The following is a 27,044-nucleotide window of genomic DNA, read 5'->3' on the forward strand; positions in this document are numbered from 1 at the left end:
TATCTATTAAAGCATGCACTGTAATCCCTCAACTCAATTAACTTTCTGCTTTGAACCAATACAGAATAGTGAAAGCGTAAGGGATTAGACAAATCAAATCAGAATTACCATAATGAAATCCTATTTCCAATGCTACCTACAAAATGTACCTCAAAAAATACAGTTGTCCAGCTCATGCAGGTCCACATGATGTTTTTATGGTACATTAATTGTTGAAATCACACAATTGGATTTTTGTTACTTTAGGGTGGAGTTCAAATACAGCAACTGCATTTATGTTGCATTGTCAGTTGGCTATATTAGAGGAGGCTGAATCGGATTAGCAAACTCAAATTCATTAGGATTAGGTTAAAAAAGAAAAGAAAAGAAACGGGTGCTATGTAATTTGAAATTCAGATATGAAATTACTGAGGGAATAGCCCAACATTTTAACAGACCTATGGTTGATTGGCTCATAACATAGGACGTTTTTTTGTCAGGACTCTCAAGTCATTATTGGAACACAATATTGCACTTTAGGAGACAAACAGAAACAAGAAACAAAATACAATCAGTTTACCCTAAGAACTAGACAGCATACACTGAGATGTACTGTATTAGTTGGAATTCATATCAAAAGAAAACTTTTAATTAGGCCAGCCAAATGGTCAAAAGGATGAAGAGGGCATTTCGAAAAAGAAAAAAATAACAATAATTTGTGTTTGAAGTTAAGGCCATTATATTATTCTTTGTCTCACCACAGGTTTGTTTAGTCTACCTTGGCGATCCGTTCTGTTAAGGGAAGCTATTCTTGGCTGGGGTCAGTTGTGCATTGGTCAGACCTATAGTTGGCCAAATCACAACTGGAATGGTGACATGGAAAAGGAGGCGAGACAGAACGAGCATCTTTGCTGCCTTGGGTCTTGTTCATTGCATCCAATAGAGTAGAATATTTTGTTGATGAAAGGATTAGCAGCTGTCACACTTGACCTCAACCCATACAGACTTGTCTCGCCTATTTAACCTATCATCTATGGAAGACACTGATCAATTAGAGAAAATAGGTCAATAATTACAGATCTAAATGTAGGATGTTCCACATAAGCTAATTTTGACATTTGAAATAAATAAATGAAATCAGTCTGTATGGGACTTGTAGAGTATTTGGCCTAATCATAAAATAAATGTCATAATGAAGTAACCTTTGAGGAAGTATGAGAGGACAGTTTTCCATACACAAGTAGAAAGAGTTTAAATGTGTTCGGATAAATCAGGTAAGGATTTTGCTCTGTTAGGACAGAGCATCCAATATCACCCGGCTGGCCAAGTTTGGGATTTCCATAGCAGGTTTTTTGAGTCTTTTTCTCTTCACTTTCTTCAACCCGAAAGTCCTGAATGGAAAGCATACACTTGATTTTCATCAACATCTTGAAATTATTTTTAAAAAAGTGCATTTTGAGAACTCACCTAAAGAAAGATCTACTGTCTTGGTTGTGTCCTTGTAGCAGGTCTCCTTCTGTTAGTGTTCGTGGCTCTACGGTTCTGGCTCCTGCCCTGTTGGCCAAAAGGGTAGGCCACCATTTGGGTTGACCCTCTTCTGACTTGCAATCCCTGGGACTCCCTCATCTCCCGTGCCATCTGTGTTAGTGTTAGGCCAGGATTTGTTTGCAAGCGCTGGAATAAGCTCTCACGATTCACAGTTCTTTTAGGGCAGCTGAACGTCAATGCCACTCCAGAATCTGACTTCATCTCCCTGGAAAAACCATCTGAAGTTCCATCAAAGCAGCGGCCAATGGCAATCTCTTTGGCAACTCGTGGGTTCTGGTCTGTGACGGTGTATATTCCATAATTGTGCCCAAGTGGATCAACAGGAGCTAACATATTGAATGCATGAGACTCATTGTTCTGAAGAACAGGAGGATGCTTTATCAGATACTCTTGCAGTAGACCGTTGATGCCTATGCGACGGCAGTTACCTTGTGGGATGACAGAAATGAGTGACCTGTCTACAATACCTTGATCAAAGAGCATCCCGCTGCACTTGAACTCGAGACAAGCAGCAGAGGTGTTAGGATGGTTTAAGTCGCGGGTACTACGAATGTCTCTAATGCCATACAACTGACCTCTTGTCTGAGGATGAGTGCCACCAAGGTTTCTTGACCTTACCATGATTTCTGTAGCTCCATGAATCTTAACTTTGATGTAACAAGCCCTGAACTCTTGTGGATTTGGCCACCAGGAAAGATAGTCTCCAGTCCAAGATGTGAGGTCACTCTCCTGAAAGGGTAACACATTGTACTCATATTTATCTTTTTCGACACGGAAAAAACGAAAGTGGTTGGCATCAACAGGTGCATTTTCACATGCAATTAAACTCTGATAGGGATAGATTGGTCCATTTGTTTCATCAAAATTGTTAGGGTTTGGTTTGGCTAGGTTGATTCGGAAAGCTGTTTTCTTAAGTGCTGGATCCTCATGATCTGAGCGCTGGTAATCTAACTTCCCCAAGTATGGCCGAGACACGCCAATAATGTTTGGGTTCATTTTTGGCATTGAGGGGGCTGCTTCCAGTTCCTCACCTCCCATTATAGCTGTGACGTAAGCAGTGTATGCATCAGGCCTCTGAGCATCACAGAAAGCTGGAAGACAAGCACCGTTTGGTCCTGTTATCACACTGTCAAAGCGTCCCCAAGCCCTCGGATTTGACGAGTAGCCGGGCTTAGGCTCCAGGTTTATCAAGTTTATTACCACACCTTCTAGTTGCTCATTGGGCAGGAACTTGTCGCTCATGTATGCCCTCACTTTGACATAGCAGCGGCGATTCTCAGGTACATCAAGATTGAACAACCTACGCTCCCTGATTTCCATATTTCCTATCAGGAAGGTGCGCTCCTCTCGTTTGTTTCTCCCGTTGCCAACAATGGTGTTTTGTGTGGGTTTAAAGTTACTCTCCTCCTCCCAAATGCCTGTATCGGGATTGAGGGACCAGAGTTTCATTGTAGAGATGTGCTCCTGCATTTTTACATGCTCCGTATCAAGGAGAACCTGGACTGCGCCGGCTCCTAGAACCTCCTGGTTTGCCCCATCTCGGAAATCTACTGAAAACATTCCATATGTCCTGAGAGGTAGCATGTCTCCTTCATTGTCTACAAAGTTGAGATCTCCAGGAGCGGCAGCAGCCATGGTAATGTTGCGTGGGTCAAGGAACGTGACACTGGCCTTAACGGTCCCTTCGTAAACGTCCCCTGTGTTTTTATGGAAAGAGTTTGGAGGTATGACCAGTTGACCGATGGGGTCCTCATCTTTCATTTCACCTAGGTAAATGGTATTGCTTTCTGCAGCATTGATATCAATAGGTTCCTGCTTCCTCATCACTTTTACGTCATGATAGACAGCACCTCCTCTCTTGTCAAAGATAAAAACCTTGATTGTGTCAATGAACTTCTGAGAAGGGTCCACAAAGTTTACCACAAGACGCTGTGTATCTGGAGACACCTGGATTGTGAACCCACCCTGATATCCTGTGGTACCAGTCCGTTCCTTCCCTATGTAAATATGTCCAAAGCGCAGGGGTTCATCATTGTCAGCTGACCCCACCCTGCCCCGTACAAGAACTTTGGGCTCCACACAAGTCTGGCAGCCACACTCACTCACAACCTTGATAGGCAGGGTGTAACGGCCACAGTTGATCTCTCTAGCATCCATTTGTTTGGCCCCACAGCAGAAGCCAGATCCATCCCTGCAACGCATGTCAAAGTCCAGTGTCCCAGGGCATTTGTTGTGTGGACAGCGACCTGCATTGTAAAACTTGGAGTCTGTTCCAGGCTGCTTGCAGTCTAATGGTAATTTGATCAGTTGAGTATCAGGTGTTGAGTTGCAAGCTGGTGTTCCTTTAGCTGTGAAATACAAAATGTGAGATCAGTGTGCTACATTTTCAAATAATACAGAATATTTATGTACATTGCAAAAAATAATGTTCTTGATTTTCAGTAAAATATTCAATTTACTTGAGAAGAAAAATTTATTTCAGAGAAAAGGTTTATTTATTTTTTTATTTTTTTATCCCACTGGCTTTCCTCTTCTTTTTTTAAAGCATAAAACTCACTAAACTTTTAGATGTATGCTTGAAACAAAGAAAAAGAAAATTATATAAAATTATGTATTTATATTTTTTATATTGTTATAATGATGTTTTATTATAGCCTTTTTGACTCGTTTCCAAGATCACTGTAAACAAATAAAACTGGGTCACCGAACATGGAAGCCTGAAAAGGAAGTCTGATGACTTGCCAAAGTATTGGTTCTGATTAAAACTTATGATGTCATTATGTCACCATCTTAATGACTGCAGTCATTATTGTCACATTACCACTCTACTGTAAATGCTGCTCATTTTTTTCATAAGAGCCCTGTGTTTCCTTTAAAATGACACTTATTGGAGAGAGCAACCATGTAATCTTATTTGAGGTTGATGAAATTTAATTTATGGAAAACATGCAAAAAAGAGTGGATACAAAACACATTAATCATCCTCCATTAAGAACCCTGCTGTGACAGGTGTTAGTGTTTCATTCAGCAAAGCACATTTCATATGCCAAAATGATTAAGCAAAGAGATCCCTCAGACAAAGTCTAGGGCTGATTGCTTTAACACGTGTTTCGCCAGACTATTTCTGACCATCTATATCTTGGATAACAAGCATCATGGGAATTTTCACAATGTGTAGTTATGTGTGCAAATGTGGAAATGCATACTTGAGGATGAAAAAACAGGATTTATTGACAAGCTTGGATTTCACTTTAATATGGAGAGCGGGTGGGATTTAAGGATTTTAGTCTGCCCACCACGACTTCTTGCCAGTCATTCCTTGTTTAGAAAGTGGTAATTTCTACCAACTTAAACATAATAAAATATTGTACCGCACATGTCACTAGACATTATAGACTTTAATATTTCACTGGAAACTTATTTTTCACTTATTTTTCTTCTTTAGGGACATTTAGCAAAAAATGCTATAATGATCCCTGTTGACCAGTAAAATGGTTTTGCACTTACTGAAAACAGTGAGGACAGCTGAAGTAGACTTGATGCTGCCTGTCAGACTAGTTGCTTTGCAGTGATATTGCCCTGAATACTCTGGTTTCAAGTCCCGCAATATCAAATCTTCGTCGTACTTATATATTGTGCGATTCAGTAAGGTACCGCACATGTCACTAGACATTATAGACTTTAATATTTCACTGGAAACCTCAATATTTAATGGGGTTATTTTTCTTCTTTAGGGACATTTAGCAAAAAATGCTATAATGATCCCTGTTGACCAGTAAAATGGTTTTGCACTTACTGAAAACAGTGAGGACAGCTGAAGTAGACTTGATGCTGCCTGTCAGACTAGTTGCTTTGCAGTAATATTGCCCTGAATATTCTGGTTTCAAGTCCCGCAATATCAAATCTTCGTCGTACTTATATATTGTGCGATTCAGTAAGGTTCCATTGTGGTACCTTTGGATCAAACAAATACATTTTTTGTAACTAAAAGATTAATGGCATTTGTCAGAAAACCTATATAGAAACTTAATTGTTTTTTACCAGTAATATTTGTCAGGTTTTGGTGATCCTGTTGCTCTACAGCAAAGGGTTGCACGTTGTCCCTCATAACGCACTTTGTCTTCTGGGTGCTTCTCAATATATGGCTTTTCTTTAACACATAAAATGGAGAAACCAACAATGCAACAGTGCATTAAATTATCAATGTTGGATCATCCATATCCAATGTTTTCTTCTTTTCCTTACCTGAGGATCGTAAGATGGCCCGTACCCAGAGTTCATCAGCGGTATTGTTGGAAACAGGGAGAGTAACAGGTACAAATTTGTCCTTTATTATGAGCACTCGGGTCTGTGGGGTGGTGCACAGTCCATCAATCTTGAACTGACCCTTGGCATCAGTGTGGGCACGGACGACCTTGGCTTGGCTAGCCAGAGCCACTGTGGCGTTTGGCACTGGGACGCCTGTAACACTGAAGACCTCCCCGTATAGTGTTTGTCCATCACAGATACAGTAGCTGCAGTCCTTACTGGGACGTCCCCCAGGACAGACACATTTGCATGCCACTGTAAAAATAAAACAGGTGTTTTGAATTTATTGTAGCAAAAAAATGTATGGGTTTTCAGAGATTGTGTGTTTTGTAATTAACAGTACCTGGACATGAATTTCCACACTTTTGAACCTCCACAGGTCGTCCTGTACACTGAATCTTAGTAGAAGATCTGTGACATGTCCTACGCTTTGTCCTGCGACCCTTCCCACAAGTAACTGAGCAAGCACTCCATGAACCCCATTGGCTCCACATAGCTGTTTGGGTGAGATTTGGGAGGAAACAGTGGTTAATTAACAATCACCACTGTGCCAAGCTTTCAGAAAATAAAAAAAGCTGGGGATCCAACAAATGAAAAAACAATCCTCTTTGTTTGTGGTATTTTACTATTTAAATATATGCTTATATATGTGAGTGTACAAAAATGTCAGACTGCATTCTGACATCTTTGTCAGTGTGATTACATTGATTTTATGATCAAAGACAACAAAGCTCTGTACACACTGAAACATGTTTGGGTTTAGCCAGCTAATTGGGCACCACCTGTGTCATGTAACTGTCAGCAAGATGTGATCGCTCTTGAGAATCATGAGTGGAAAATAAGCATCAATTCTGAGTGTCAAAAGGATTTAGGTAATTCTGAAATGTGACAAAAACAAATAGTTGGACTATCTGGTATAAAGGGCACACAATGAGTGTGTGACAACTCACTGCTCTCTAAAAATCTGTTGTTTTGCTGCTAAAAAAAAAAAATTTTTAACCATCATAATGGTTCTTTGTGTCACGGTCAGAGTGTTGAAGAGATCAGGCAGGAAGACGAAGATGACGAATAAACGGATATTTAAATCAATAGACAACAGGAGATCCAGACAGGGTAGACATCAACATACAGGGTAACATTCACAATAAAGGACTGCGGCTCTCTAGGACCGAACTTGCCTACCCCTGACCTAGCTAAACCATATTACCGCTATCTTAGCCAGATTTGGAGATCAGCTAAACCAGATTAAACCAACTATAAACTTTTTTGGTTGATTTAAGTAGTTTTTAGGAGAGGCGCTAGTGAAACCTGTCACTGAATGCTAGGAAATGCATATTATATCAGTAAAACGTAAATATTGTCTCCAAATTCATATTTGTTCCTTATTTACCTTCACATGGTGGTGTTGAACACTCTCTCCGTTCGATGTGAGGTCCCACACAAACAGGTGAAAGAAACAGTGGAAGAGGTTGCGTGCTCATGCATTTCCTCTGACGGACTTGGATGCCAACATCGTTACAGGCGGTGGCAGAGCAAGGAGTCCATTCACTCCAGTCGGTCCAGTATGAATGGACTTAAGAAACAAAACAAAGAAGACTCTTGCATGCACGCTCATATGTTAAAATGCATATGCCTCCATATGGAATACACTTCTATACTTTGATGGATTGTCTCTTGACTAATTGTACCTGGTGGACACTGGAATCGCACATGGTAGTTGGAACAGCTGCGACCAAATGGCTGCTCCTTATTGATACACCAGAAGCCCTTCTCCAGACTGGAATGGACCACCTCCCCCGTATCCGCAGCTGCAACCCAGTCCGTGGTACGGGCCTCGATGGCTACAGGTCGTGAGCAGACCCTTTCCCGGTAGTAGAAGCGAATGGCTTCTAACCTCTCGTAGTCGCCGTTTCCTCCTGGATGGTCGATATTGAACCAGGATGTCCACTCGGTTACGCCTGGGTTACACAAAACAAAGATCAGAGTAAGATGTTTAACAAGAACAGTATGCTCTTGCCATTGACCCAAAGATGGAGAACAAGAGTTTCCTGATTACGTAAAAAAATTCTGCCCATTTTGCTGGGTTTACTCCAAAAGATTAGTCCAGCTTTTTACATCAAATAAACAGAATACAAACCATGTCCTACAAAAGTGCTTGTTGCTTTATATCGAGCAATCCCACGGGAGGTGTGAGTTAAATGATGTTATTTAAAGCAAAGAGAGCTGTCTGAATTGTCTAAGAGGCAACTTATTCTCTTGCTCCAATTAAGAACATGTGTAAACTCATTTACACATCCATGAGTCAATGTCTTATTGTTTCAGCATTGCAGTGGCTATATGCCTTTATCATTACAGCTCACATTTAATGAAGACAGATGACTCTAGAAATCATTACATCACATTTTTTAGCAACACAGAGGTCCACAATGCGGTTTGGATTAAGTACGACACCACAAATTAGTTGATTGCATAAAGAGAGCATGTTAAAATATCCATAACTACCTGTGGTCTGTGGCTCCACAAGGCTGTTGTAAGCCAGCTTTCTGTTCCTGTCTGTTTTGTTTAACCTCCGAAGATGTGAGCTGTCCCAGATGGGTCCTGTGGGAATGCAAAGTTTATTACAGCGCACTCAACAAAGGTGCTACCAAAGAAATGTTGGCTGTAACTAAATCTTGCAGAAACACTGACCTCCTCAGAGACCAACTAAATTTGGTCTCAAAAAGTTGGTCACAAAATTTGTTTGATTTATTACAGTGCAATATAATTTGCAATGTAATAGATCAGAACAACTTATTCCTTGCACGTTCCTTAGGTTGCAGACACGTCTGTGAATGTGATCGGAAAATCCTGCTTGACTTTGCGGCCAATGGAATGTGTGCAAAAGACATTCAATATTTAAGTACTGACTTTTTTGTGCATTGGTAGTACAAAGTAGTCCAAGTGGCCTACTTTTATCGACTCAGCATCCATTGGCGTCTACGGCCCTTCTGAACCATGTCCAACCAGTTTTGATTTAGCACCTGATATCTGATCTCATAATTGGCGTGAGGAGGACACATTTGGTCCATTTCTTCACTGTATCTTTCTTCCATTCCGTCTGGTCACACATAAGGAAGTGGAGCATGCACGATGGCCTGATCCCTACATCAATTCTCAAACTAATCTGGAGACACTTACTAGCCAGGGCCCCAAAGGAGAAGATAGAGTAATGGGAACAAACACATGGTGTCTCATGCTTTCTAGATGAGACATTACCAGAAGATGCACTCCCACATCCCAGATCGAGGACAGTGGGCCTCCGGTCCTTCGTGCGAATTGTCCTGCTTGCATAAGGTATATCCCTGAACCACTTTCCAGAGCTTGCTTATAGTGTGCTGTGATAAGGAAATCAGACTGAGGGATTCATTCACCAATGTCATTCATTTTTTTCCAAAAGTGACGTGTCCCACAGATGTAGCCAAGCCTAACATCCTCAAGTAGAAACAGCACAGTGTCTTGACAGAGAATTGTTACTGGCATTACTCGACGCTCACACACTGAAGCGCTTATCTGCGGCAGACATGTCAGTCACCATAGAAGCTCTGCAGGACTTACTCCAAGCCACCATTACTGTTATTATATCCCTCTTCTACACTGCATTGATTTACCATGTAGGTTCACCTGAAAGAGTGTCATTCCCAAAGTATAGATTGTGGAATATGAGATGTCATTATTTCAGTTATATCTTGAGTGGCCTGCTAAGTCTCGAGGCACGGTGTCACTTTTCTAAAAACCATACTTAGTTTTTGGTTATTGTGCCATTCTGTTTTTCCTGGCCATGAAGTTTCCCCCTTTAGTGGGGAGTTGATTTTTTTTTCGATAAATAACAAAGTAAAGCCTTTAGATGGCAATTTATACCTGGAGATCATTACTTTAAGTGTAGTCCTTTGCATTTCACATGCAATTCGTCACTACTTTGCCAAGACTAAGGCCAGAAACACTATGGAACTGCACAAATGCAGATAGTAAATCTATTTTATCTTATTTTTTAATCATTGTTTTAAGATTTTTTTATTAGTTTAAACTGGAAAATTAGCAAAAATAATGATTAAAGACAGGCGTGCGGTGCCATTGTAGATATTTACATGCGTTTTGGTGTTACTGACAAACCTCCGTACTCAAGGGGGCGATAAAGTTCATTTTAGCTGTTAGCACTATATACTTATTATCCAGGTAGCTAGCTAAATTCTCTTCAAACTGGTGCTCCGCCATGATAGTAAAAGGTTGTTCACACCAAGGACAATAAGTATAACAATATCCATAACTAATTTGTTCAAATTCATTGAGAATAGTCCATACCATTACTATAACGATAACAACACAGAGAATATAATTGGAATCACATTCAGAACTGTTTTTTTTTTCCAGATGATGAGACATAAAAACATTGACAGCCAATCAGAATCCACCCAACTTTAAAAAGCTTGAGAATTTAAAGCGGCACACAACATAACTGCAGTGTGCGCTGTGTTATAACACCTACTAAGGCCACCAATATAATTAGCAATAACCAGATCACATACTTTAGTCTGCTTTATTCCAAGTCCATGACCTCAGTGGAACCTTGTAATATCCGCACCCAGTAACAGGGCATTATTAGGTGTAAAACATATTTACTTTGAAGTGGAAACTATAAGTTAACAACATCTAAAAATATACACCTTTCTATATATCAGTGTCCTCCAAACATAGAATGACACCCTGCCCTCATAACAAACCACTCGTGCCAAAATTATTTTGGGAGATGGCTCTCAAACAAAAGGGTAATTTAAACTTGTTACAGCAATTCTGTTATTACTTTGTTCCTATCTTATTGCCAGGGGGTTTACCCCACAATATAAAGTGCAGTATCATTACCCTTTTAGGACTTCTCGCGTCACCTCATAAAGTCTGCACAGTGTCCAATAGCCATTCTCAGACAATTAATCCATTCACGCAAACAGTCTGTGGCCTTTTAGTAAGACATTCCCCCTTTTTAATGTGCATTTGGAGTATTGCTACCCAAGCCAGAAGCTAATCAAAATACATGTGAGGGTTGAGTTTTAATAAAAGAGCTACGTAAAAGCTGCAGCGGAGTGGTTACTGCACATGGTTCTTATACGGGAATCATTTTTCGGTCTCTGCTGTCTGTAAATAAAACCCTCCAAAAAAGTTAGAAACAAAAACATGCCAAAACGTATCTGGCATTATGCTTTCTGAAAGTTTTTCCCATGTTTATCTGAAAAGGAAAGGTAACTCATTTTGGCATGTTATGTAAGCCTTTTGACAAAGCGCTATAGTGCTAACCCACATACTCATATGTATTAGGGCGAGTGCGAAAACACTGTGATGGCTTTATTGCAGTATACGAGGTTGGTAACAAGTAGGGATTTGTTTGAAATCAGAGGCATTTCATTAAAGAAGGCAGTGTGCCCGGGCAGTGGTCTCGAAATTGCGTTCCACATCCCATCGTGTTTTAATGAATGCAAATGAGAGCTCCAAAGTGGTTTTGTCTGTGTGTTTATCCTGAGTCGGACTCTGCAAAAATGTGGAAGTAGTTTTGTGCATCTGGCACAAGTCTTGGCTGAGGTGTGCTCGAGTAGAAGATGGTGAGCTCTGTCTGATTAGGTTGAGAAGAAGATTAGGAGACAATGACTGTTTCATTGACTCTGAAGTGGGATGCATCTGTGCTCCATTACTCTAAACTGAACTGCTTCATTGTCACTGCATAATAATGAAACCCCAGCCAGATTGGTGTGCGTTTAAAATTATCTGGTTTGCTTTTCCTTCTCTTTGAACTGTTTTATCCAGAAAGTTGATCTTAAGCGTTGGCTTTAATGTAGAATACACTAATATCCCGGAGAAGAGTAGTTTTCTAATTTGAATTAGTCCTTGTTTTCTATTAATAGAATACAAATATTAGTAATTAAGTCTTGTTTTTAAAAGCATCTGGGGTATGTTATATTTTTCTCTTTTTTCTAGCTTATTTAAAACTAGTATTGAAAACAAGTCTTACATTAATGTTTTTAAGTTGCTTCTTGAACATATGTTTACATATTTTAACTGGAAAATGAGATTTTTCCTGCTGTGTAAAGGGAATTAAAATGACGGTAACTCAAGAATCGAGTGCTAAATTTTATCAATTTAAATTGGCAGCGACAGCACAACGACAAAGGACACTAATGTATGTACACTTGCTATTATTATTGTATAAACAATTTTTAAACATTCAGTTAGCGGTCAGGTAGCGGCCACTCACGGAAAACCCTCTTTTTCATACATCAAAGCAACAGAGATCGATGTACCGGGCAGCTGAACTTCAGAGCAAAGTGAAACATCTGGAGAATAAATCGTTTGAATGGAACAGATTAGAGAGTGGCAATATTTACTTTGGAGCGTTGAAAATGGCTTCATCGTGCCCTGGATGAAACTGGCACGGACGTGCGAGCTTGCAGCTCATTACCGGATGACTGAGCGACATCTGGTTATTTAAAACCGAACTTTAGTCCTAAAGGTTTTTAAAAGCCTTGACTTAGAGCTCGGCAACGTCAGGCGCTATTTTCCGTGCCGGCTGTCTACGCGTGTTGGGAAACAGGTAATAAATTCCATGGAGAGTTTGAGGTGGACCGGAGACGAGATGGAGTGACAGTGAATGTAATGAAGGTGGATGAAACGGTGCTGCTCCACATTTCAGAGTTGGTGGGCAGTTTTCCAGTATTCACCACAGTCAGTCATTCAAATAATGAATTCCTACACAGTCATAGTTTACTTTTCCAATACGAAGACTTTTGGTAAGCATCAGAAATACTTAAGTTTAAAATAATGGTGCTTTGTGACACACTCACTATTTTAAATAAGACTTTTGAAAGGAAATTTCATCAATGACAATATGATAAGGTGCCATTTCCACTTCTGTTTTCATGTCCAACCACTATACTGCAGTTGTTTACTGCAATAAATAACAGCTGGAGCAGATGTTAAAATTCACATTCATCACCTTCTTCTTATTGAATTTACATAATTAGTAAAAAACCTTCCTTTCAAAGTGTCATTTAACAGCAGTGAGGCAAACAGAAGCAGTTCTGTAAGCAAAAGCAGTGATTTTTACTAAACATCACTCCAGCCATGTAAGTTGATAAAGCTGTCACAAACAAACAAGCTCTCACTGTTTTTCTTTTCTTTTCTAAGTCTTACGTGCTGACAGCTGAATCCAAACTGTTACATAACGAATAACATCCTTACATGTTCTAATTAAGACAATTATGAGATAATTGAAATTACGTTACCTTGTGCCAGAGACACAACAAAGACGGTAGACAGCACCAACGTCACGACTGTGAAGTCCCACATAGTGCCACAGCCACTGATGGGCAGCTGTTGGTAACAAATAATAAATTAAAGACAGACACCAAAAAAAGTTTGTCAAGTTCTTGAGTGGCTTGACCAATGAATTTGTTTCCCTCGTCCTTCAAAATCAAGTCTGATCGTTTCGTGAACTTCCCAGAGTTTTAAAAGACAGGATGGAGTGGAGAGTGGTCCAGGCCAGCCCCCTCCTGCTTACCATTGGCTATTGCGCTAACATCTGTGTTCTTATATCATTCCAACAGACAAAAAAGAACACACCGATGTAAGAGAAAGGTGAATGTTGCATCAGAAAAATGTAATGTTTGTGTTTTTAATCAAGATATGCTGGATTACCAGAGATCTGGGTGTTTGGGCAGGACAATAAATCACATTTTGTGTTTCATATGCTCTGGTCCAGCACGTTACATCATTTCAGCCACAAATGAAGATGTAAATGTGATGACAGCAGATGAATTTAATTTTTAAAAATCTGTTTATTTCACAATGGATTTTTCTTATTTTACTCACATGCAACTATGTTGGGCATTGCAGGAATGTTCGTCCAACATTCAGAGACTCAACAGACAGTAAAATGACTCTACTGTGACGCACCTGTTGCGTACAAAGGGATTTGTAAACAGTCAAAAGGTTTCAAATTTGGTACTGATCCATAATAACTATTTCACATTGTTCGAAGGTGAAGTGTGTCTTTTTTTTTTTCTTTAAAGGAACAGTTCTTCCAAAACTAAAAATGTACTCACCCTCAGGCCATCCAAAATATAGATTCGTTTATTTCATCAGAACAGATATGAAGAAATTTAGAATTACATCACTTGCTCATCAATGGATCCTCTGCAGTGAATGGGTGCCGTCAGAATGAGAGTCCAAACAGCTGATAAAAACATCACAAAAATCAACACAACTCCAGTCCATCAAGTGTGAAACGAAAAGCTGCATGTAATAAAGTCCTCTATCAATAATATTGCTTTCTCTAGTGAAAAAGTCATCTCATCTGAATCAGGAGAGAAATATGCACAGATCAAGCACCGTTTACAATTGAAAAACGGTCCAAAACTGTTGATTCCAAAACAGAATGCTGTTCATATTTTTGCCAGAAGCGACAGTTTGAAGTGATGGATTTGTTTCTTACAAACAAGCGAATTTTCGCTTAAGGCATTAATTGATGGTCTGGAGTCATGTTGATTACTTGTGGATTATTGTGGTTTTTATCAGCTGTTTGGACTCTCCATGGAGCACATTTTCCAAGGTTCGGCTAAATAATAACATCCGTGGGTTTTCAACATCCAATGTTTCTTCAAACACCCAACTTTCACATCTAAATGAATAAACTCGTTTTTTACATAGATAATTTATTCATTCGACCTATAAGAACTAAGAAAACACACGTACATTGAGCAATGTATAGTAAAAACAAAATGATTTACATATATGTTTGTCATCCTGGGATTATTTTATAGTGTACAACCTTTCCAAAAAAGTACAGATGAATAAATTTGTAATTGGCGTAAAAGTCCAGCAGAAAAGCATTGGGTTTGTAGGTGTCGTGCACATTAAACTGGAGGCACTATCAGGGTAATGCACTTTGAATTTATCTAACATTAAAAAGACTAATGTATTTTTAAAAAAATGCGATTTTGAGAACTCAACAGTTAGACAAAAATTTGCTAAATTTAATAAATAATTCTAAACCCATCTCTTAGGACTGAAAGCTTGTTTCCATCACAAGATAAAAAAAAAATAAAGGTAATTGTGACTTTTGATCTCACAATTCAGACTTTTTTTCTAGTAATTCTGAGAAAAAAGTGAGAATTATGAGATATAAAAATAGAATTGTGTTTATAAGTCGCAATTGTGAGATATAAAGTCACAATTCTGAGAAGAAAAGTCACAATTCACAAATGTGAGTCCGAGTCAGAATTGCGTGATGTAAACTCTGAAGTGCTAGAAATGTTTTTTTCCCCTCTGAATTCTGAGTTATACTGCTGGATTGTGAGGTATATACTCAGAATTTCAAGAAAAAATGTCAGAATTGTGAGATTCATTTGCAATTACATTTTGTATTTTTTCATCCCGTAACAGAAACGAGCTTCCATAGAAAACTCACCTTAACTATCCAAAGTATCTAGTCATATTTGTCAGTAACTGAATGCCACAGAACAATCTAAAAAATACGAAAAGGGGGAAAAACATCCTTGTTATTCAAAATACAGGTCTGTATAAATGGCTACAGTTCTATAACACATTCCGTGCCGGGGAATTCTGGCAGATTAAGTTCAAATTTTTTCTGAATGTCATAGGGCAGGAATCGTCCTGCCAGAAAGTGGTTTCCCGAGAAACCTGTTGCGCACTTTTTGGGAGCTGTCAGAGAAATGAGAACTTCTGGATTTATCCCATCTTTGGCGGGTTCGTCAACATCCCAACCTTCAGGAAAGAGAGACAGGAAAGAGAGACAGGAAAAGTGAATCCTTTGTCACCATCACAAGCCACTGGATATTAACTGAAACATAGTAATGTTGCTATATTCTTCCAGATAAGCTGTGGAAAACTGGCTCATGGAGATCATTCATCACACTACTGTCATGAGGAACGATAGCACAAAAATTACAATGTGTCAGCCATCAGATGCAATTTTGAAATACGGTCTCCCGATGACATAATGCCTGTGAGTTTTCTTTGGTTTGATAATTTGTCTGTTTTGAAAACACTTCAGGTCCAGTGCAACACATTTGCACATTAAGGTCTCTGGTCAGCTCATTTATCAGAAAAATTGGCTGCAAAAATCAGATTTCATCAGTCGAAATTCCTTGGAGGTGTTAGTAACCCATTTCGCAAACGTACAAAAATGTATGAACAAGTATATACCTATATATATAACTTATATAACTATATAAACTTAATATATTATATAAGTTTACCTAGTATTCAGTTTGACTTCTATGACATTACATTTACATATACATTTACATTTAGACATTTAGCAGACGGTTTTATCCAAAGCGACTTACAAATGAGGACAATGGAAGCAATCAAAATCAACAAAAGAGCAATGATATGCAAGTGCTATAACAAGTCTCAGTTAGCTTAATTACATTATGTAGCTATTAGCAAGGGTAGCTAGTTGCTATTAGCCTTGAACGTGTTAGTAATCTATTTCTCAATCATATGACTACTATTTTGCATACTTACAAAAATATATCAACAATCTTTTACTTTTGAAAGTTTATCTAATATTCAGTTTGACTTATTCTACATAATTAAGTAGCTAGGAGCTACTAGCAAGGGTAGCTATAGCTATTAGCCTTGAACATGTTAGTAATCTATTTCTCAATAATATTGTGACTATTTTACATACTTGTACAAATGTATCAACAAGTTTTATCCATTATTTGATTTACCATTTACAGTATTTATTAACTAGCAGCTATTAGCGAGCACAGCTTATAGCTACTAGCTAATTTCTGTGCCACTACCGTGACCATTGCAAACTGCAAAATAATGAAACAGGTTTTCTGAACACTCAAACAACAAAATTTAGTAAGTAATCATGTAAAAATGAAAATTTTTTAGGATGCTAGGAACAAATGTAGCCGACTTTACAGTGCATATGCTTAGCTGTCAAGAGTTACACAAATGATGTTCAGTGTGTAAAAATAGACACTTCAGATTTGATTTGGTTGTTCTGTTAGCAGTTTTCTTGAGTGCGCTGATGAATGCTAATGAGCATTTTTATGTCTTGATAAGCGGAGTATGACAAAAATAATCAAAACCTCTGAACAGATTGAGACCTTTTCCATGAAACATGTTTTCTTTTCCTAGCAAGTAGCTACTGTATTTACTCAATGTAACATCTTTTTTTTTCGTTGTGGCACTGCACACTAAAGATGCCATGGGCAGAATTTCTCTAAAACATCAGGTTGTGTGTTTAATGAGCAAATACCTGAGGGCATGTCCACACTAACGATGGGTATTTTGGCCTGTCTGAGAGTCACCAGCATCCCAGCGTAGGGCTCTTTAACCTCCTTGTGCTCGGTTTCTGGTCCCAGGATGGCGTCGATCACCAGATTGTAGGCATCATTTAACAGCTGGACCTGGTCGTGGGGTCAGATGGGACTCGATTAGGATTGACAGATGTCCAGAACAGTGAACATCACATTGACATCTCTCTGCTGGTGGGCTGAGCTTCATTATTCAAGACTGACACCTACCTCCGTCGGAAGATAGGACAGGAAAGGGATGTCCATTTTCTCACACTGAACAGTGAAGGCCTGGTGCAAACTCTGAGGAGAACGCTTGGGATAGAAAATGGTGGGCTCATATTCCTACATTAAAGAGAGATGAGGTAGATGATTAACGCATTGCCAATTTTTACCATGTCTCCGTTTATTTTTCTTCCAGTTTGAGATTTTCGGTCTTAAATTATGAAAATCCTTTATGAAAATATGAAATATTACATGTTGAAAACTATGAACAGTGTGAAATAAACCATTTAAAATTTATTGTGTGTACTTTTATGTATTTGTTTTAAAAATACGTCCTTTATTGTGAAAAACAGATATGAAAATGTGTTGCATGATTGCCATACATGAACCAGACAGTTCATGCTTAGTGTCCACAAAAGCTTTCTGTTTTTAAAGCAGTATTTTGTCCCCCTGTGGATATGCAGGGGGATTTTTGAGTTTATAAATCACATAACATAATTACCTCATAATTTAATTTCAGAAGAACATTAGAAGTGATTAAAGTGGACTAAAATTTATGGTTCTGAACATCTCGCTTGCTCGGGATACAGTCTGGATAAGTTGCCGGTTAAGTTCATTACAATCCTGCAGTTAAACTTAATGTATTTCTTACATAACGTTGGTACGGACACAAGAATCCATGCAGATGTACAGCGGGAATGTATAAAACAGCTGTCATCATGTGATGACCCTCTATTGTTCGTTTTTTTATTCGTTCCAAGAATCTCATATTGTAAACTGGCCAAATCTGGACTGGCCAAACTTCACTCCATCAGAACGAAAAGAAGGATAACTTTAACAGAGTGTACGTTTATTAATAAGACGAATACTGATGCTCCATAAATCTAGCATCACAGAGGAGCATGGTGGATCATATTTTCTTATTGTTTTCTTTTTTTAATGATAAAATCAGGAAATGGAAATGTTCATAAGTTCATAAATAAATAAAAAGGTAATTGCGACTTTTTGTCTCACAATTCAGATTTACATAATTTTATTTCGTGGTGGAATAACAAATGAGATGCAATGTTTCTTTCAATAAAGATAAACAAAGTCAACATAAAAAGCATTCCCACACCCATTTTACTTTTGTAATGTGCCGTATTTCTGACTGAAACAGTATGGGCTGGGCAAGTATAGGAAAAATCCTTAACATTGAGCCCTGAACGTGCAATGAACCATACACAATAATACCAGGAAAGTGCATTAAGAAAGTAAATTGGCTCAATTATGATTTCATGTTGACTTTAAACAACAATACAGCACCCCATCAGTATCCATTCTTTCGCCGTGTCCTGCGGCACAGTGCTCTATACTTACAAACATGCGCAGATGGCGGGCACACACCAGACCAATGGAGCCATTCTGTTCAGGACCACAAACAACCAGCAGGGTGGGCTGCTTTTTACTCAGGGAGCTCAAAGGAAAAGCCTGGAAAGAGACAGAGGGAGAGAGAGACAGTTAAATAGGGAGGGAGATGTCTCATTTCGGTCCTATATGCATTTGGAGAGGTAATGTTCATTGCAATAACCCAGCAACAGTTGCAACAATAGTAAAGAGCCGTGGAGACATTGCCACAGGATGCAGCCTTAAAATAACACACTTTCTGACAGGATTCTAAACTGGACCAGCACTGTTCAGATTTTCCGAAGCGTGTACACACTCACAAAATTAAGTCTTTAAAGGTGAGGCGTGTGATTTCAGTTACTAAACAGAATTTAATTGTTTTCAAATAGGTTTCCATCTGCTATTGGCCAGCCAAACAGATAGCCATGCCCCAAATGCACGCCATTGGTTAAGCTGTTGCTATGCCTGGCTGGTTTTGAAATATAAACAAACAGCAATGCTTTGATAGAACCACAGAGCAAGTTACACTCTTTAAGGAAATCAAACCACAAATGTTTTACTTATAGTCGTCTATACTTGATGAGTATCTTACCATAAAGATGATGTTTTGAACAGACTAATGAGTAAAAACAACAGTTAAGGTAATGTACATGTTATATTCATCTCCAATTAACCGGCGCTGAAATATGGATCGCGGCACAACCGTGGGCGTAATTGCAGACTTCTGAGAAAGAGAGGAAGCCAGACGCTAATGAAGCTAATGGCACTTTAGAGAGAAATTATCAGCTGACATGGATATTCCATTAGCGAGCTGATGAAGTTTAGATTACTTTATCATCGCTGGTCGTCTTAGTCACAATGCCAGTTGAACGCGTGTCTGAGTGTGGAAAATTAACGTCTGTCTCCATCTGTTGTCATTTTAAGGGGAATATAAGTAGGAAATGTTCCTATTGGCCAAAAGTGAGCTTGTCAACGAAGTTGATTATAATGGGCAGTATCTGGGATTAACTAACTCAAAGTAGCAAAGCTGTTAACTATTTTCAGTGGTGTGACTATAGTTAAGCTGTTTTTTAAAATTTCTTAAAATTGGATTTTGAAAAGCAGTGACAGGAGGGGAGGAGCTAAAACTAAGATGGCTTGATGATGTCATCAGAAAGAAAACTCGTTTCAGAGGCGGGGCAAGCCATTACATTTTGATGAATTATTACAAAGTCTAACTTTTTTGTGCAATGAATCAAACACTGTACCAGGAAAGTAAATAGGCTCGATTAAGATATCATTTTGACTTTTCAAAATATTCCAACGTAAACAATTCTCTGATTTGCACAACCCTGCACAGATGTCCTTGTGTATTTTAGTATTTTAACAAAATATTCTGTGAAATACGTTATTCGGCCACTTAAGTTTCAAAGTTGCTTACGCGACACTACTAATATTTGTCCTGTAGTTTTATTGCACTGTTTGCTAGCAGCATCGACATGGTTTTAGCTACATAAGGCGTCTCAATACGCTCCCTAGTTAAAGTAGTCCACTGCTCAGGAAACCCTTTCTATGGCTGTCCCATTGTCAAAATCAAGTGCACTACAATATTCACTACCAAGAAATTCTCAAAATGCACAATAAAACCAGTCAGCTAGTGATAATGATAAACAAATTACTTCAGAAAGATATCGCTCATGGTGTTATTTAGCAGTATTCATGATAAATACCAGTTCCTGGTAATTGTGTTGCTGGTTATTAGTTTCTCAACATTTCACAGATTGAGTCCCTTGCTAGTGCTCAAAATCGTATTCACGGTTAACTGAATTATGTCCAGAATAATTCCTGAAAGTTCAGCCTTGAGATATGGATGATCAATTTACATGAAGCTCGTGCGATTATGTGTTGTATGAAATAATATCCATTCTCTTTGTCTCTGTTCCGTCTGTTTCTTCTGCTCTGGAAAATGACATGGAATGGAGTGTTCCTGGGAGCTGTAGCCACTAGCCAGTGGATGCATTGTTCATTTCTTTTGCAGGTCTGCTGCAGCTGTGCTGGAATCCTCCGTTGTGTCAACTCCTGCCAGGACTCTGGAGACCGCCGCTCTGATCTGCTCCTGTTCGGAGCCACTGAACCCCTAGATTTCACTTCCATGCTTCCAGCAAATGAGCTCTCTGTCAGACGGGATTCGATTAGGATTGACAGATGTCCAGAAGAGTGAACATCACATTGACATCTCTCTGCTGGTGGGCTGAGCTTCATTATTCAAGACTGACACCTACCTCCGTCGGAAGATAGGACAGGAAAGGGATGTCCATTTTCTCACACTGAACAGTGAAGTCCTGGTGCAAACTCTGAGGAGAACGCTTGGGATAGAAAATGGTGGGCTCATATTCCTACATTAAAGAGAGATGAGGTAGATGATTAACGCATTGCCAATTTTTACCATGTCTCCGTTTATTTTTCTTCCAGTTTGAGATTTTCGGTCTTAAATTATGAAAATCCTTTATGAAAATATGAAATATTACATGTTGAAACTATGAACAGTGTGAAATAAACCATTTAAAATTTATTGTGTGTACTTTTATGTATTCGTTTTAAAAATACGTCCTTTATTGTGAAAAACAGATATGAAAATGTGTTGCATGATTGCCATACATGAACCAGACAGTTCATGCTTAGTGTCCACAAAAGCTTTCTGTTTTTAAAGCAGTATTTTGTCCCCCTGTGGATATGCAGGGGGATTTTTGAGTTTATAAATCACATAACATAATTACCTCATAATTTAATTTCAGAAGAACATTAGAAGTGATTAAAGTGGACTAAAATTTATGGTTCTGAACATCTCGCTTGCTCGGGATACAGTCTAATATTACATGTTGAAAACTATGAACAGTGTGAAATAAACCATTTAAAATTTATTGTGTGTACTTTTATGTATTTGTTTTAAAAATACGTCCTTTATTGTGAAAAACAGATATGAAAATGTGTTGCATGATTGCCATACATGAACCAGACAGTTCATGCTTAGTGTCCACAAAAGCTTTCTGTTTTTAAAGCAGTATTTTGTCCCCCTGTGGATATGCAGGGGGATTTTTGAGTTTATAAATCACATAACATAATTACCTCATAATTTAATTTCAGAAGAACATTAGAAGTGATTAAAGTGGACTAAAATTTATGGTTCTGAACATCTCGCTTGCTCGGGATACAGTCTGGATAAGTTGCCGGTTAAGTTCATTACAATCCTGCAGTTAAACTTAATGTATTTCTTACATAACGTTGGTACGGACACAAGAATCCATGCAGATGTACAGCGGGAATGTATAAAACAGCTGTCATCATGTGATGACCCTCTATTGTTCGTTTTTTTATTCGTTCCAAGAATCTCATATTGTAAACTGGCCAAATCTGGACTGGCCAAACTTCACTCCATCAGAACGAAAAGAAGGATAACTTTAACAGAGTGTACGTTTATTAATAAGACGAATACTGATGCTCCATAAATCTAGCATCACAGAGGAGCATGGTGGATCATATTTTCTTATTGTTTTCTTTTTTTAATGATAAAATCAGGAAATGGAAATGTTCATAAGTTCATAAATAAATAAAAAGGTAATTGCGACTTTTTGTCTCACAATTCAGATTTACATAATTTTATTCCGTGGTGGAATAACAAATGAGATGCAATGTTTCTTTCAATAAAGATAAACAAAGTCAACATAAAAAGCATTCCCACACCCATTTTACTTTTGTAATGTGCCGTATTTCTGACTGAAACAGTATGGGCTGGGCAAGTATAGGAAAAATCCTTAACATTGAGCCCTGAACGTGCAATGAACCATACACAATAATACCAGGAAAGTGCATTAAGAAAGTAAATTGGCTCAATTATGATTTCATGTTGACTTTAAACAACAATACAGCACCCCATCAGTATCCATTCTTTCGCCGTGTCCTGCGGCACAGTGCTCTATACTTACAAACATGCGCAGATGGCGGGCACACACCAGACCAATGGAGCCATTCTGTTCAGGACCACAAACAACCAGCAGGGTGGGCTGCTTTTTACTCAGGGAGCTCAAAGGAAAAGCCTGGAAAGAGACAGAGGGAGAGAGAGACAGTTAAATAGGGAGGGAGACGTCTCATTTCGGTCCTATATGCATTTGGAGAGGTAATGTTCATTGCAATAACCCAGCAACAGTTGCAACAATAGTAAAGAGCCGTGGAGACATTGCCACAGGATGCAGCCTTAAAATAACACACTTTCTGACAGGATTCTAAACTGGACCAGCACTGTTCAGATTTTCCGAAGCGTGTACACACTCACAAAATTAAGTCTTTAAAGGTGAGGCGTGTGATTTCAGTTACTAAACAGAATTTAATTGTTTTCAAATAGGTTTCCATCTGCTATTGGCCAGCCAAACAGATAGCCATGCCCCAAATGCACGCCATTGGTTAAGCTGTTGCTATGCCTGGCTGGTTTTGAAATATAAACAAACAGCAATGCTTTGATAGAACCACAGAGCAAGTTACACTCTTTAAGGAAATCAAACCACAAATGTTTTACTTATAGTCGTCTATACTTGATGAGTATCTTACCATAAAGATGATGTTTTGAACAGACTAATGAGTAAAAACAACAGTTAAGGTAATGTACATGTTATATTCATCTCCAATTAACCGGCGCTGAAATATGGATCGCGGCACAACCGTGGGCGTAATTGCAGACTTCTGAGAAAGAGAGGAAGCCAGACGCTAATGAAGCTAATGGCACTTTAGAGAGAAATTATCAGCTGACATGGATATTCCATTAGCGAGCTGATGAAGTTTAGATTACTTTATCATCGCTGGTCGTCTTAGTCACAATGCCAGTTGAACGCGTGTCTGAGTGTGGAAAATTAACGTCTGTCTCCATCTGTTGTCATTTTAAGGGGAATATAAGTAGGAAATGTTCCTATTGGCCAAAAGTGAGCTTGTCAACGAAGTTGATTATAATGGGCAGTATCTGGGATTAACTAACTCAAAGTAGCAAAGCTGTTAACTATTTTCAGTGGTGTGACTATAGTTAAGCTGTTTTTTAAAATTTCTTAAAATTGGATTTTGAAAAGCAGTGACAGGAGGGGAGGAGCTAAAACTAAGAGGGCTTGATGATGTCATCAGAAAGAAAACTCGTTTCAGGCGCTGCCTGTCAGCCTGACTGAATCCAGATGGAATGGTGACCGCAATAGTCTGGTTTGGGTTGGCCTGGCTCTTTCGCAACCCTCAGGCCGCCCTGAGACGTCAGGCCCGAGACCGCCCGACTGCAGGCCGGCCACAGATGAAAGACTTTCAACACCTTCGATGATGGTGCATTGGATTTGTCACAAGGGATTTTTAAGGAGAAGTCAAAGTGCAAATTTGGAGGAGAATGAATCTGACAGGCGGTGATTCTAGTGCTCAAGGCAAGATATAATATGACCCCAAAAAACTTCCTTTTGTATAGAAGCCTGTTTCTGTCTCAGAATGTAAAAAAAATAATAATAATAATAATAGGATAATTGCTACTTTATTACTCATTATTGTGTCTCATTACTGATACGAGAAATAAGGTCACATTTATGAGAATCAAAATTGCAATGTTACTTCTTATAATATCAATAATCTCTCTGTGACTTCATAATTTTTAATTACAACTTTCTGCAAATCATAATTACGACATGCCGTAATTGCGACGATTTCTCTTAACTGCTAATTTATATCTCAAAAAATTGTGACTTTATATATCACAATGTGACTTCATATTTCACAATTGCAACATTTTTCTCAGAACTTGCACTATTTCTCATAATTATGACTTTCTGTGACATGGCTTGTAATTGTTGTAAACATTTCTCAGAAATTGTGACTTTATATGTTAGTGTTACGTTATATTTCGCAATTGCAACTTTTTCTTAGAACTGCACCTATTTCTCACAATTATGACCCAAATATGACATTTCGCGTAATTGCGATTATTTCTCATAACTGTACGTTTTTATCTCAAAAACTGTGACTACTCCTCACAATATGACTTCATATTTCATAATTGCAACTTTTCTCTCAGAATTTGCAGAATTTCTCAGAATGTTTCAACATAACTTTCTGCAACATATCTTGTAATTGTGACTATTTCTCAAAATCACAAATTTATATTTCAAAAATTGTGACTTTATATCTCACAATGTGACTTCATATTTCACAACTGCAACTTTTTTTTAGAACTGCAACTATTTCTCATAATTATGACTTTTTGTATCTCATAAAACTCTTAAAATTGTGACTATTTCCATATTTATATCTCAAAAATGGTCTCACAATGTGGAGTTTTACTCAGAACTGGAACTATTTCTCATAATTACAACTTTTTGCAAATTAATTTGCGACATTACATTTTGATGAATTATTACAAAGTCTAACTTTTTTGTGCAATGAATCAAACACTGTACCAGGAAAGTAAATAGGCTCGATTAAGATATCATTTTGACTTTTCAAAATATTCCAACGTAAACAATTCTCTGATTTGCACAACCCTGCACAGATGTCCTTGTGTATTTTAGTATTTTAACAAAATATTCTGTGAAATACGTTATTCGGCCACTTAAGTTTCAAAGTTGCTTACGCGACACTACTAATATTTGTCCTGTAGTTTTATTGCACTGTTTGCTAGCAGCATCGACATGGTTTTAGCTACATAAGGCGTCTCAATACGCTCCCTAGTTAAAGTAGTCCACTGCTCAGGAAACCCTTTCTATGGCTGTCCCATTGTCAAAATCAAGTGCACTACAATATTCACTACCAAGAAATTCTCAAAATGCACAATAAAACCAGTCAGCTAGTGATAATGATAAACAAATTACTTCAGAAAGATATCGCTCATGGTGTTATTTAGCAGTATTCATGATAAATACCAGTTCCTGGTAATTGTGTTGCTGGTTATTAGTTTCTCAACATTTCACAGATTGAGTCCCTTGCTAGTGCTCAAAATCGTATTCACGGTTAACTGAATTATGTCCAGAATAATTCCTGAAAGTTCAGCCTTGAGATATGGATGATCAATTTACATGAAGCTCGTGCGATTATGTGTTGTATGAAATAATATCCATTCTCTTTGTCTCTGTTCCGTCTGTTTCTTCTGCTCTGGAAAATGACATGGAATGGAGTGTTCCTGGGAGCTGTAGCCACTAGCCAGTGGATGCATTGTTCATTTCTTTTGCAGGTCTGCTGCAGCTGTGCTGGAATCCTCCGTTGTGTCAACTCCTGCCAGGACTCTGGAGACCGCCGCTCTGATCTGCTCCTGTTCGGAGCCACTGAACCCCTAGATTTCACTTCCATGCTTCCAGCAAATGAGCTCTCTAGAGAGGGTCTTGACTAATTGCTCTTGCACTTTTTTTTTTACCCTCAACCTGACACACATTAGCACCAGGGCTGTGTTTAATATAGAATCGAATTGAAAATGCCATTTAAACTTAAATTAAAAGGAAGAATTTCAATTGGGATTTTGGAGTAATGAGATTTCAAAGCGGACGGGGCTCCTCAGAGTGGCACAGTGTTAGAATTTTTTTTAAAACTAAATGAAAACATGTAATAAAATAATTGCACAATTGGTGGCTGACTAAATACTTTTTTTCCCCACTGTATATCTCAAAAATGGTCTCACAATGTGGAGTTTTACTCAGAACTGGAACTATTTCTCATAATTACAACTTTTTGCAAATTAATTTGCGACAATTTCTTGTAACTGTCTCTCAGAAATTGTGACTATCGCCTAACAACTTCTCACAATCTCCCATGTCCCTTTGTTTCTCATATTGTGAATTTATGTCTTGTAATTGAGTTTTTAATTGACAATAACGTGTTGTAACTGAGTCTTGAGTTTTTATCTGACAATTACAACTTTGTCTAACAGACAGACGCATAATCTTTTGTTGTTGTTGTTGTTGTTGTGGAAGAATTTCAATTGGGATTTTGGAGTAATGAGATTTCAAAGCGGACGGGGCTCCTCAGAGTGGCACAGTGTTAGAATTTTTTTTAAAACTAAATGAAAACATGTAATAAAATAAAAATTTATTAAAATAAAAACTATGTAACTGGACAAAAATAAATAAATAATGGTACCAGTTCTTAACTTTGACAGGCCTTAAATACTATAACTACATACAATTCTTAATAAAAAAATTAATAAAATAAAAAATAAAAAAAATACTGACAACTAAACTAAATAGACAAATTAAAAAAAAAACG

The 27,044-nt window shown here is 38.2% G+C and overlaps 2 protein-coding genes across 2 annotated transcripts in view; both read right to left on the reverse strand.

Moving 5' to 3' along the window:
• Positions 1-395: 395 nt before the first annotated feature.
• Positions 396-13,248, reverse strand: LOC107719612 (cartilage intermediate layer protein 1-like). The gene is made up of 10 exons (XM_016527092.1): positions 13,140-13,248; positions 8,338-8,433; positions 7,524-7,793; positions 7,226-7,408; positions 6,179-6,331; positions 5,773-6,090; positions 5,569-5,677; positions 5,324-5,481; positions 1,447-3,875; positions 396-1,370 (listed from the first exon to the last, which is right to left on the reverse strand). Exons 1-9 carry the CDS (start codon positions 13,201-13,203, stop codon positions 1,459-1,461), a joined length of 3,768 nt encoding a protein of 1,255 aa, XP_016382578.1. The 5' UTR covers positions 13,204-13,248; the 3' UTR covers positions 396-1,370; positions 1,447-1,458.
• Positions 13,249-15,128: 1,880 nt separating this feature from the next.
• yjefn3 (YjeF N-terminal domain containing 3) overlaps positions 15,129-27,044 on the reverse strand; it is a 40,487-nt gene continuing 28,571 nt past the window's right edge. The window contains exons 3-6 of the mRNA XM_016527085.1: positions 22,766-22,876; positions 21,065-21,178; positions 17,156-17,306; positions 15,129-15,639 (exon numbers count right to left, since the gene is read on the reverse strand). Coding sequence (XP_016382571.1) covers positions 15,443-15,639; positions 17,156-17,306; positions 21,065-21,178; positions 22,766-22,876 — 573 coding nt within the window. The 3' untranslated portion in view covers positions 15,129-15,442. The remainder of the gene's footprint in view (positions 15,640-17,155; positions 17,307-21,064; positions 21,179-22,765; positions 22,877-27,044) is intronic.

The sequence above is a fragment of the Sinocyclocheilus rhinocerous genome, unplaced genomic scaffold (genome assembly GCF_001515625.1).
Source record: "Sinocyclocheilus rhinocerous isolate Xijiao unplaced genomic scaffold, SAMN03320098_v1.1 scaffold1294, whole genome shotgun sequence".
Lineage (NCBI taxonomy): Eukaryota > Metazoa > Chordata > Actinopteri > Cypriniformes > Cyprinidae > Sinocyclocheilus > Sinocyclocheilus rhinocerous.

Excerpts from the sequence above, each read along its gene's own strand:
- LOC107719612 (XM_016527092.1), bottom strand. The coding sequence starts at position 13,203 with ATGTGGGACTTCACAGTCGTGACGTTGGTGCTGTCTACCGTCTTTGTT. Across the intron at positions 7,409-7,523 it reads GCGATTCCAGTGTCCACCAG|TCCATTCATACTGGACCGAC; the intron begins GTACAATTAGTC and ends TTGTTTCTTAAG. Across the intron at positions 6,091-6,178 it reads GTGTGGAAATTCATGTCCAG|TGGCATGCAAATGTGTCTGT; the intron begins GTACTGTTAATT and ends TTATTTTTACAG.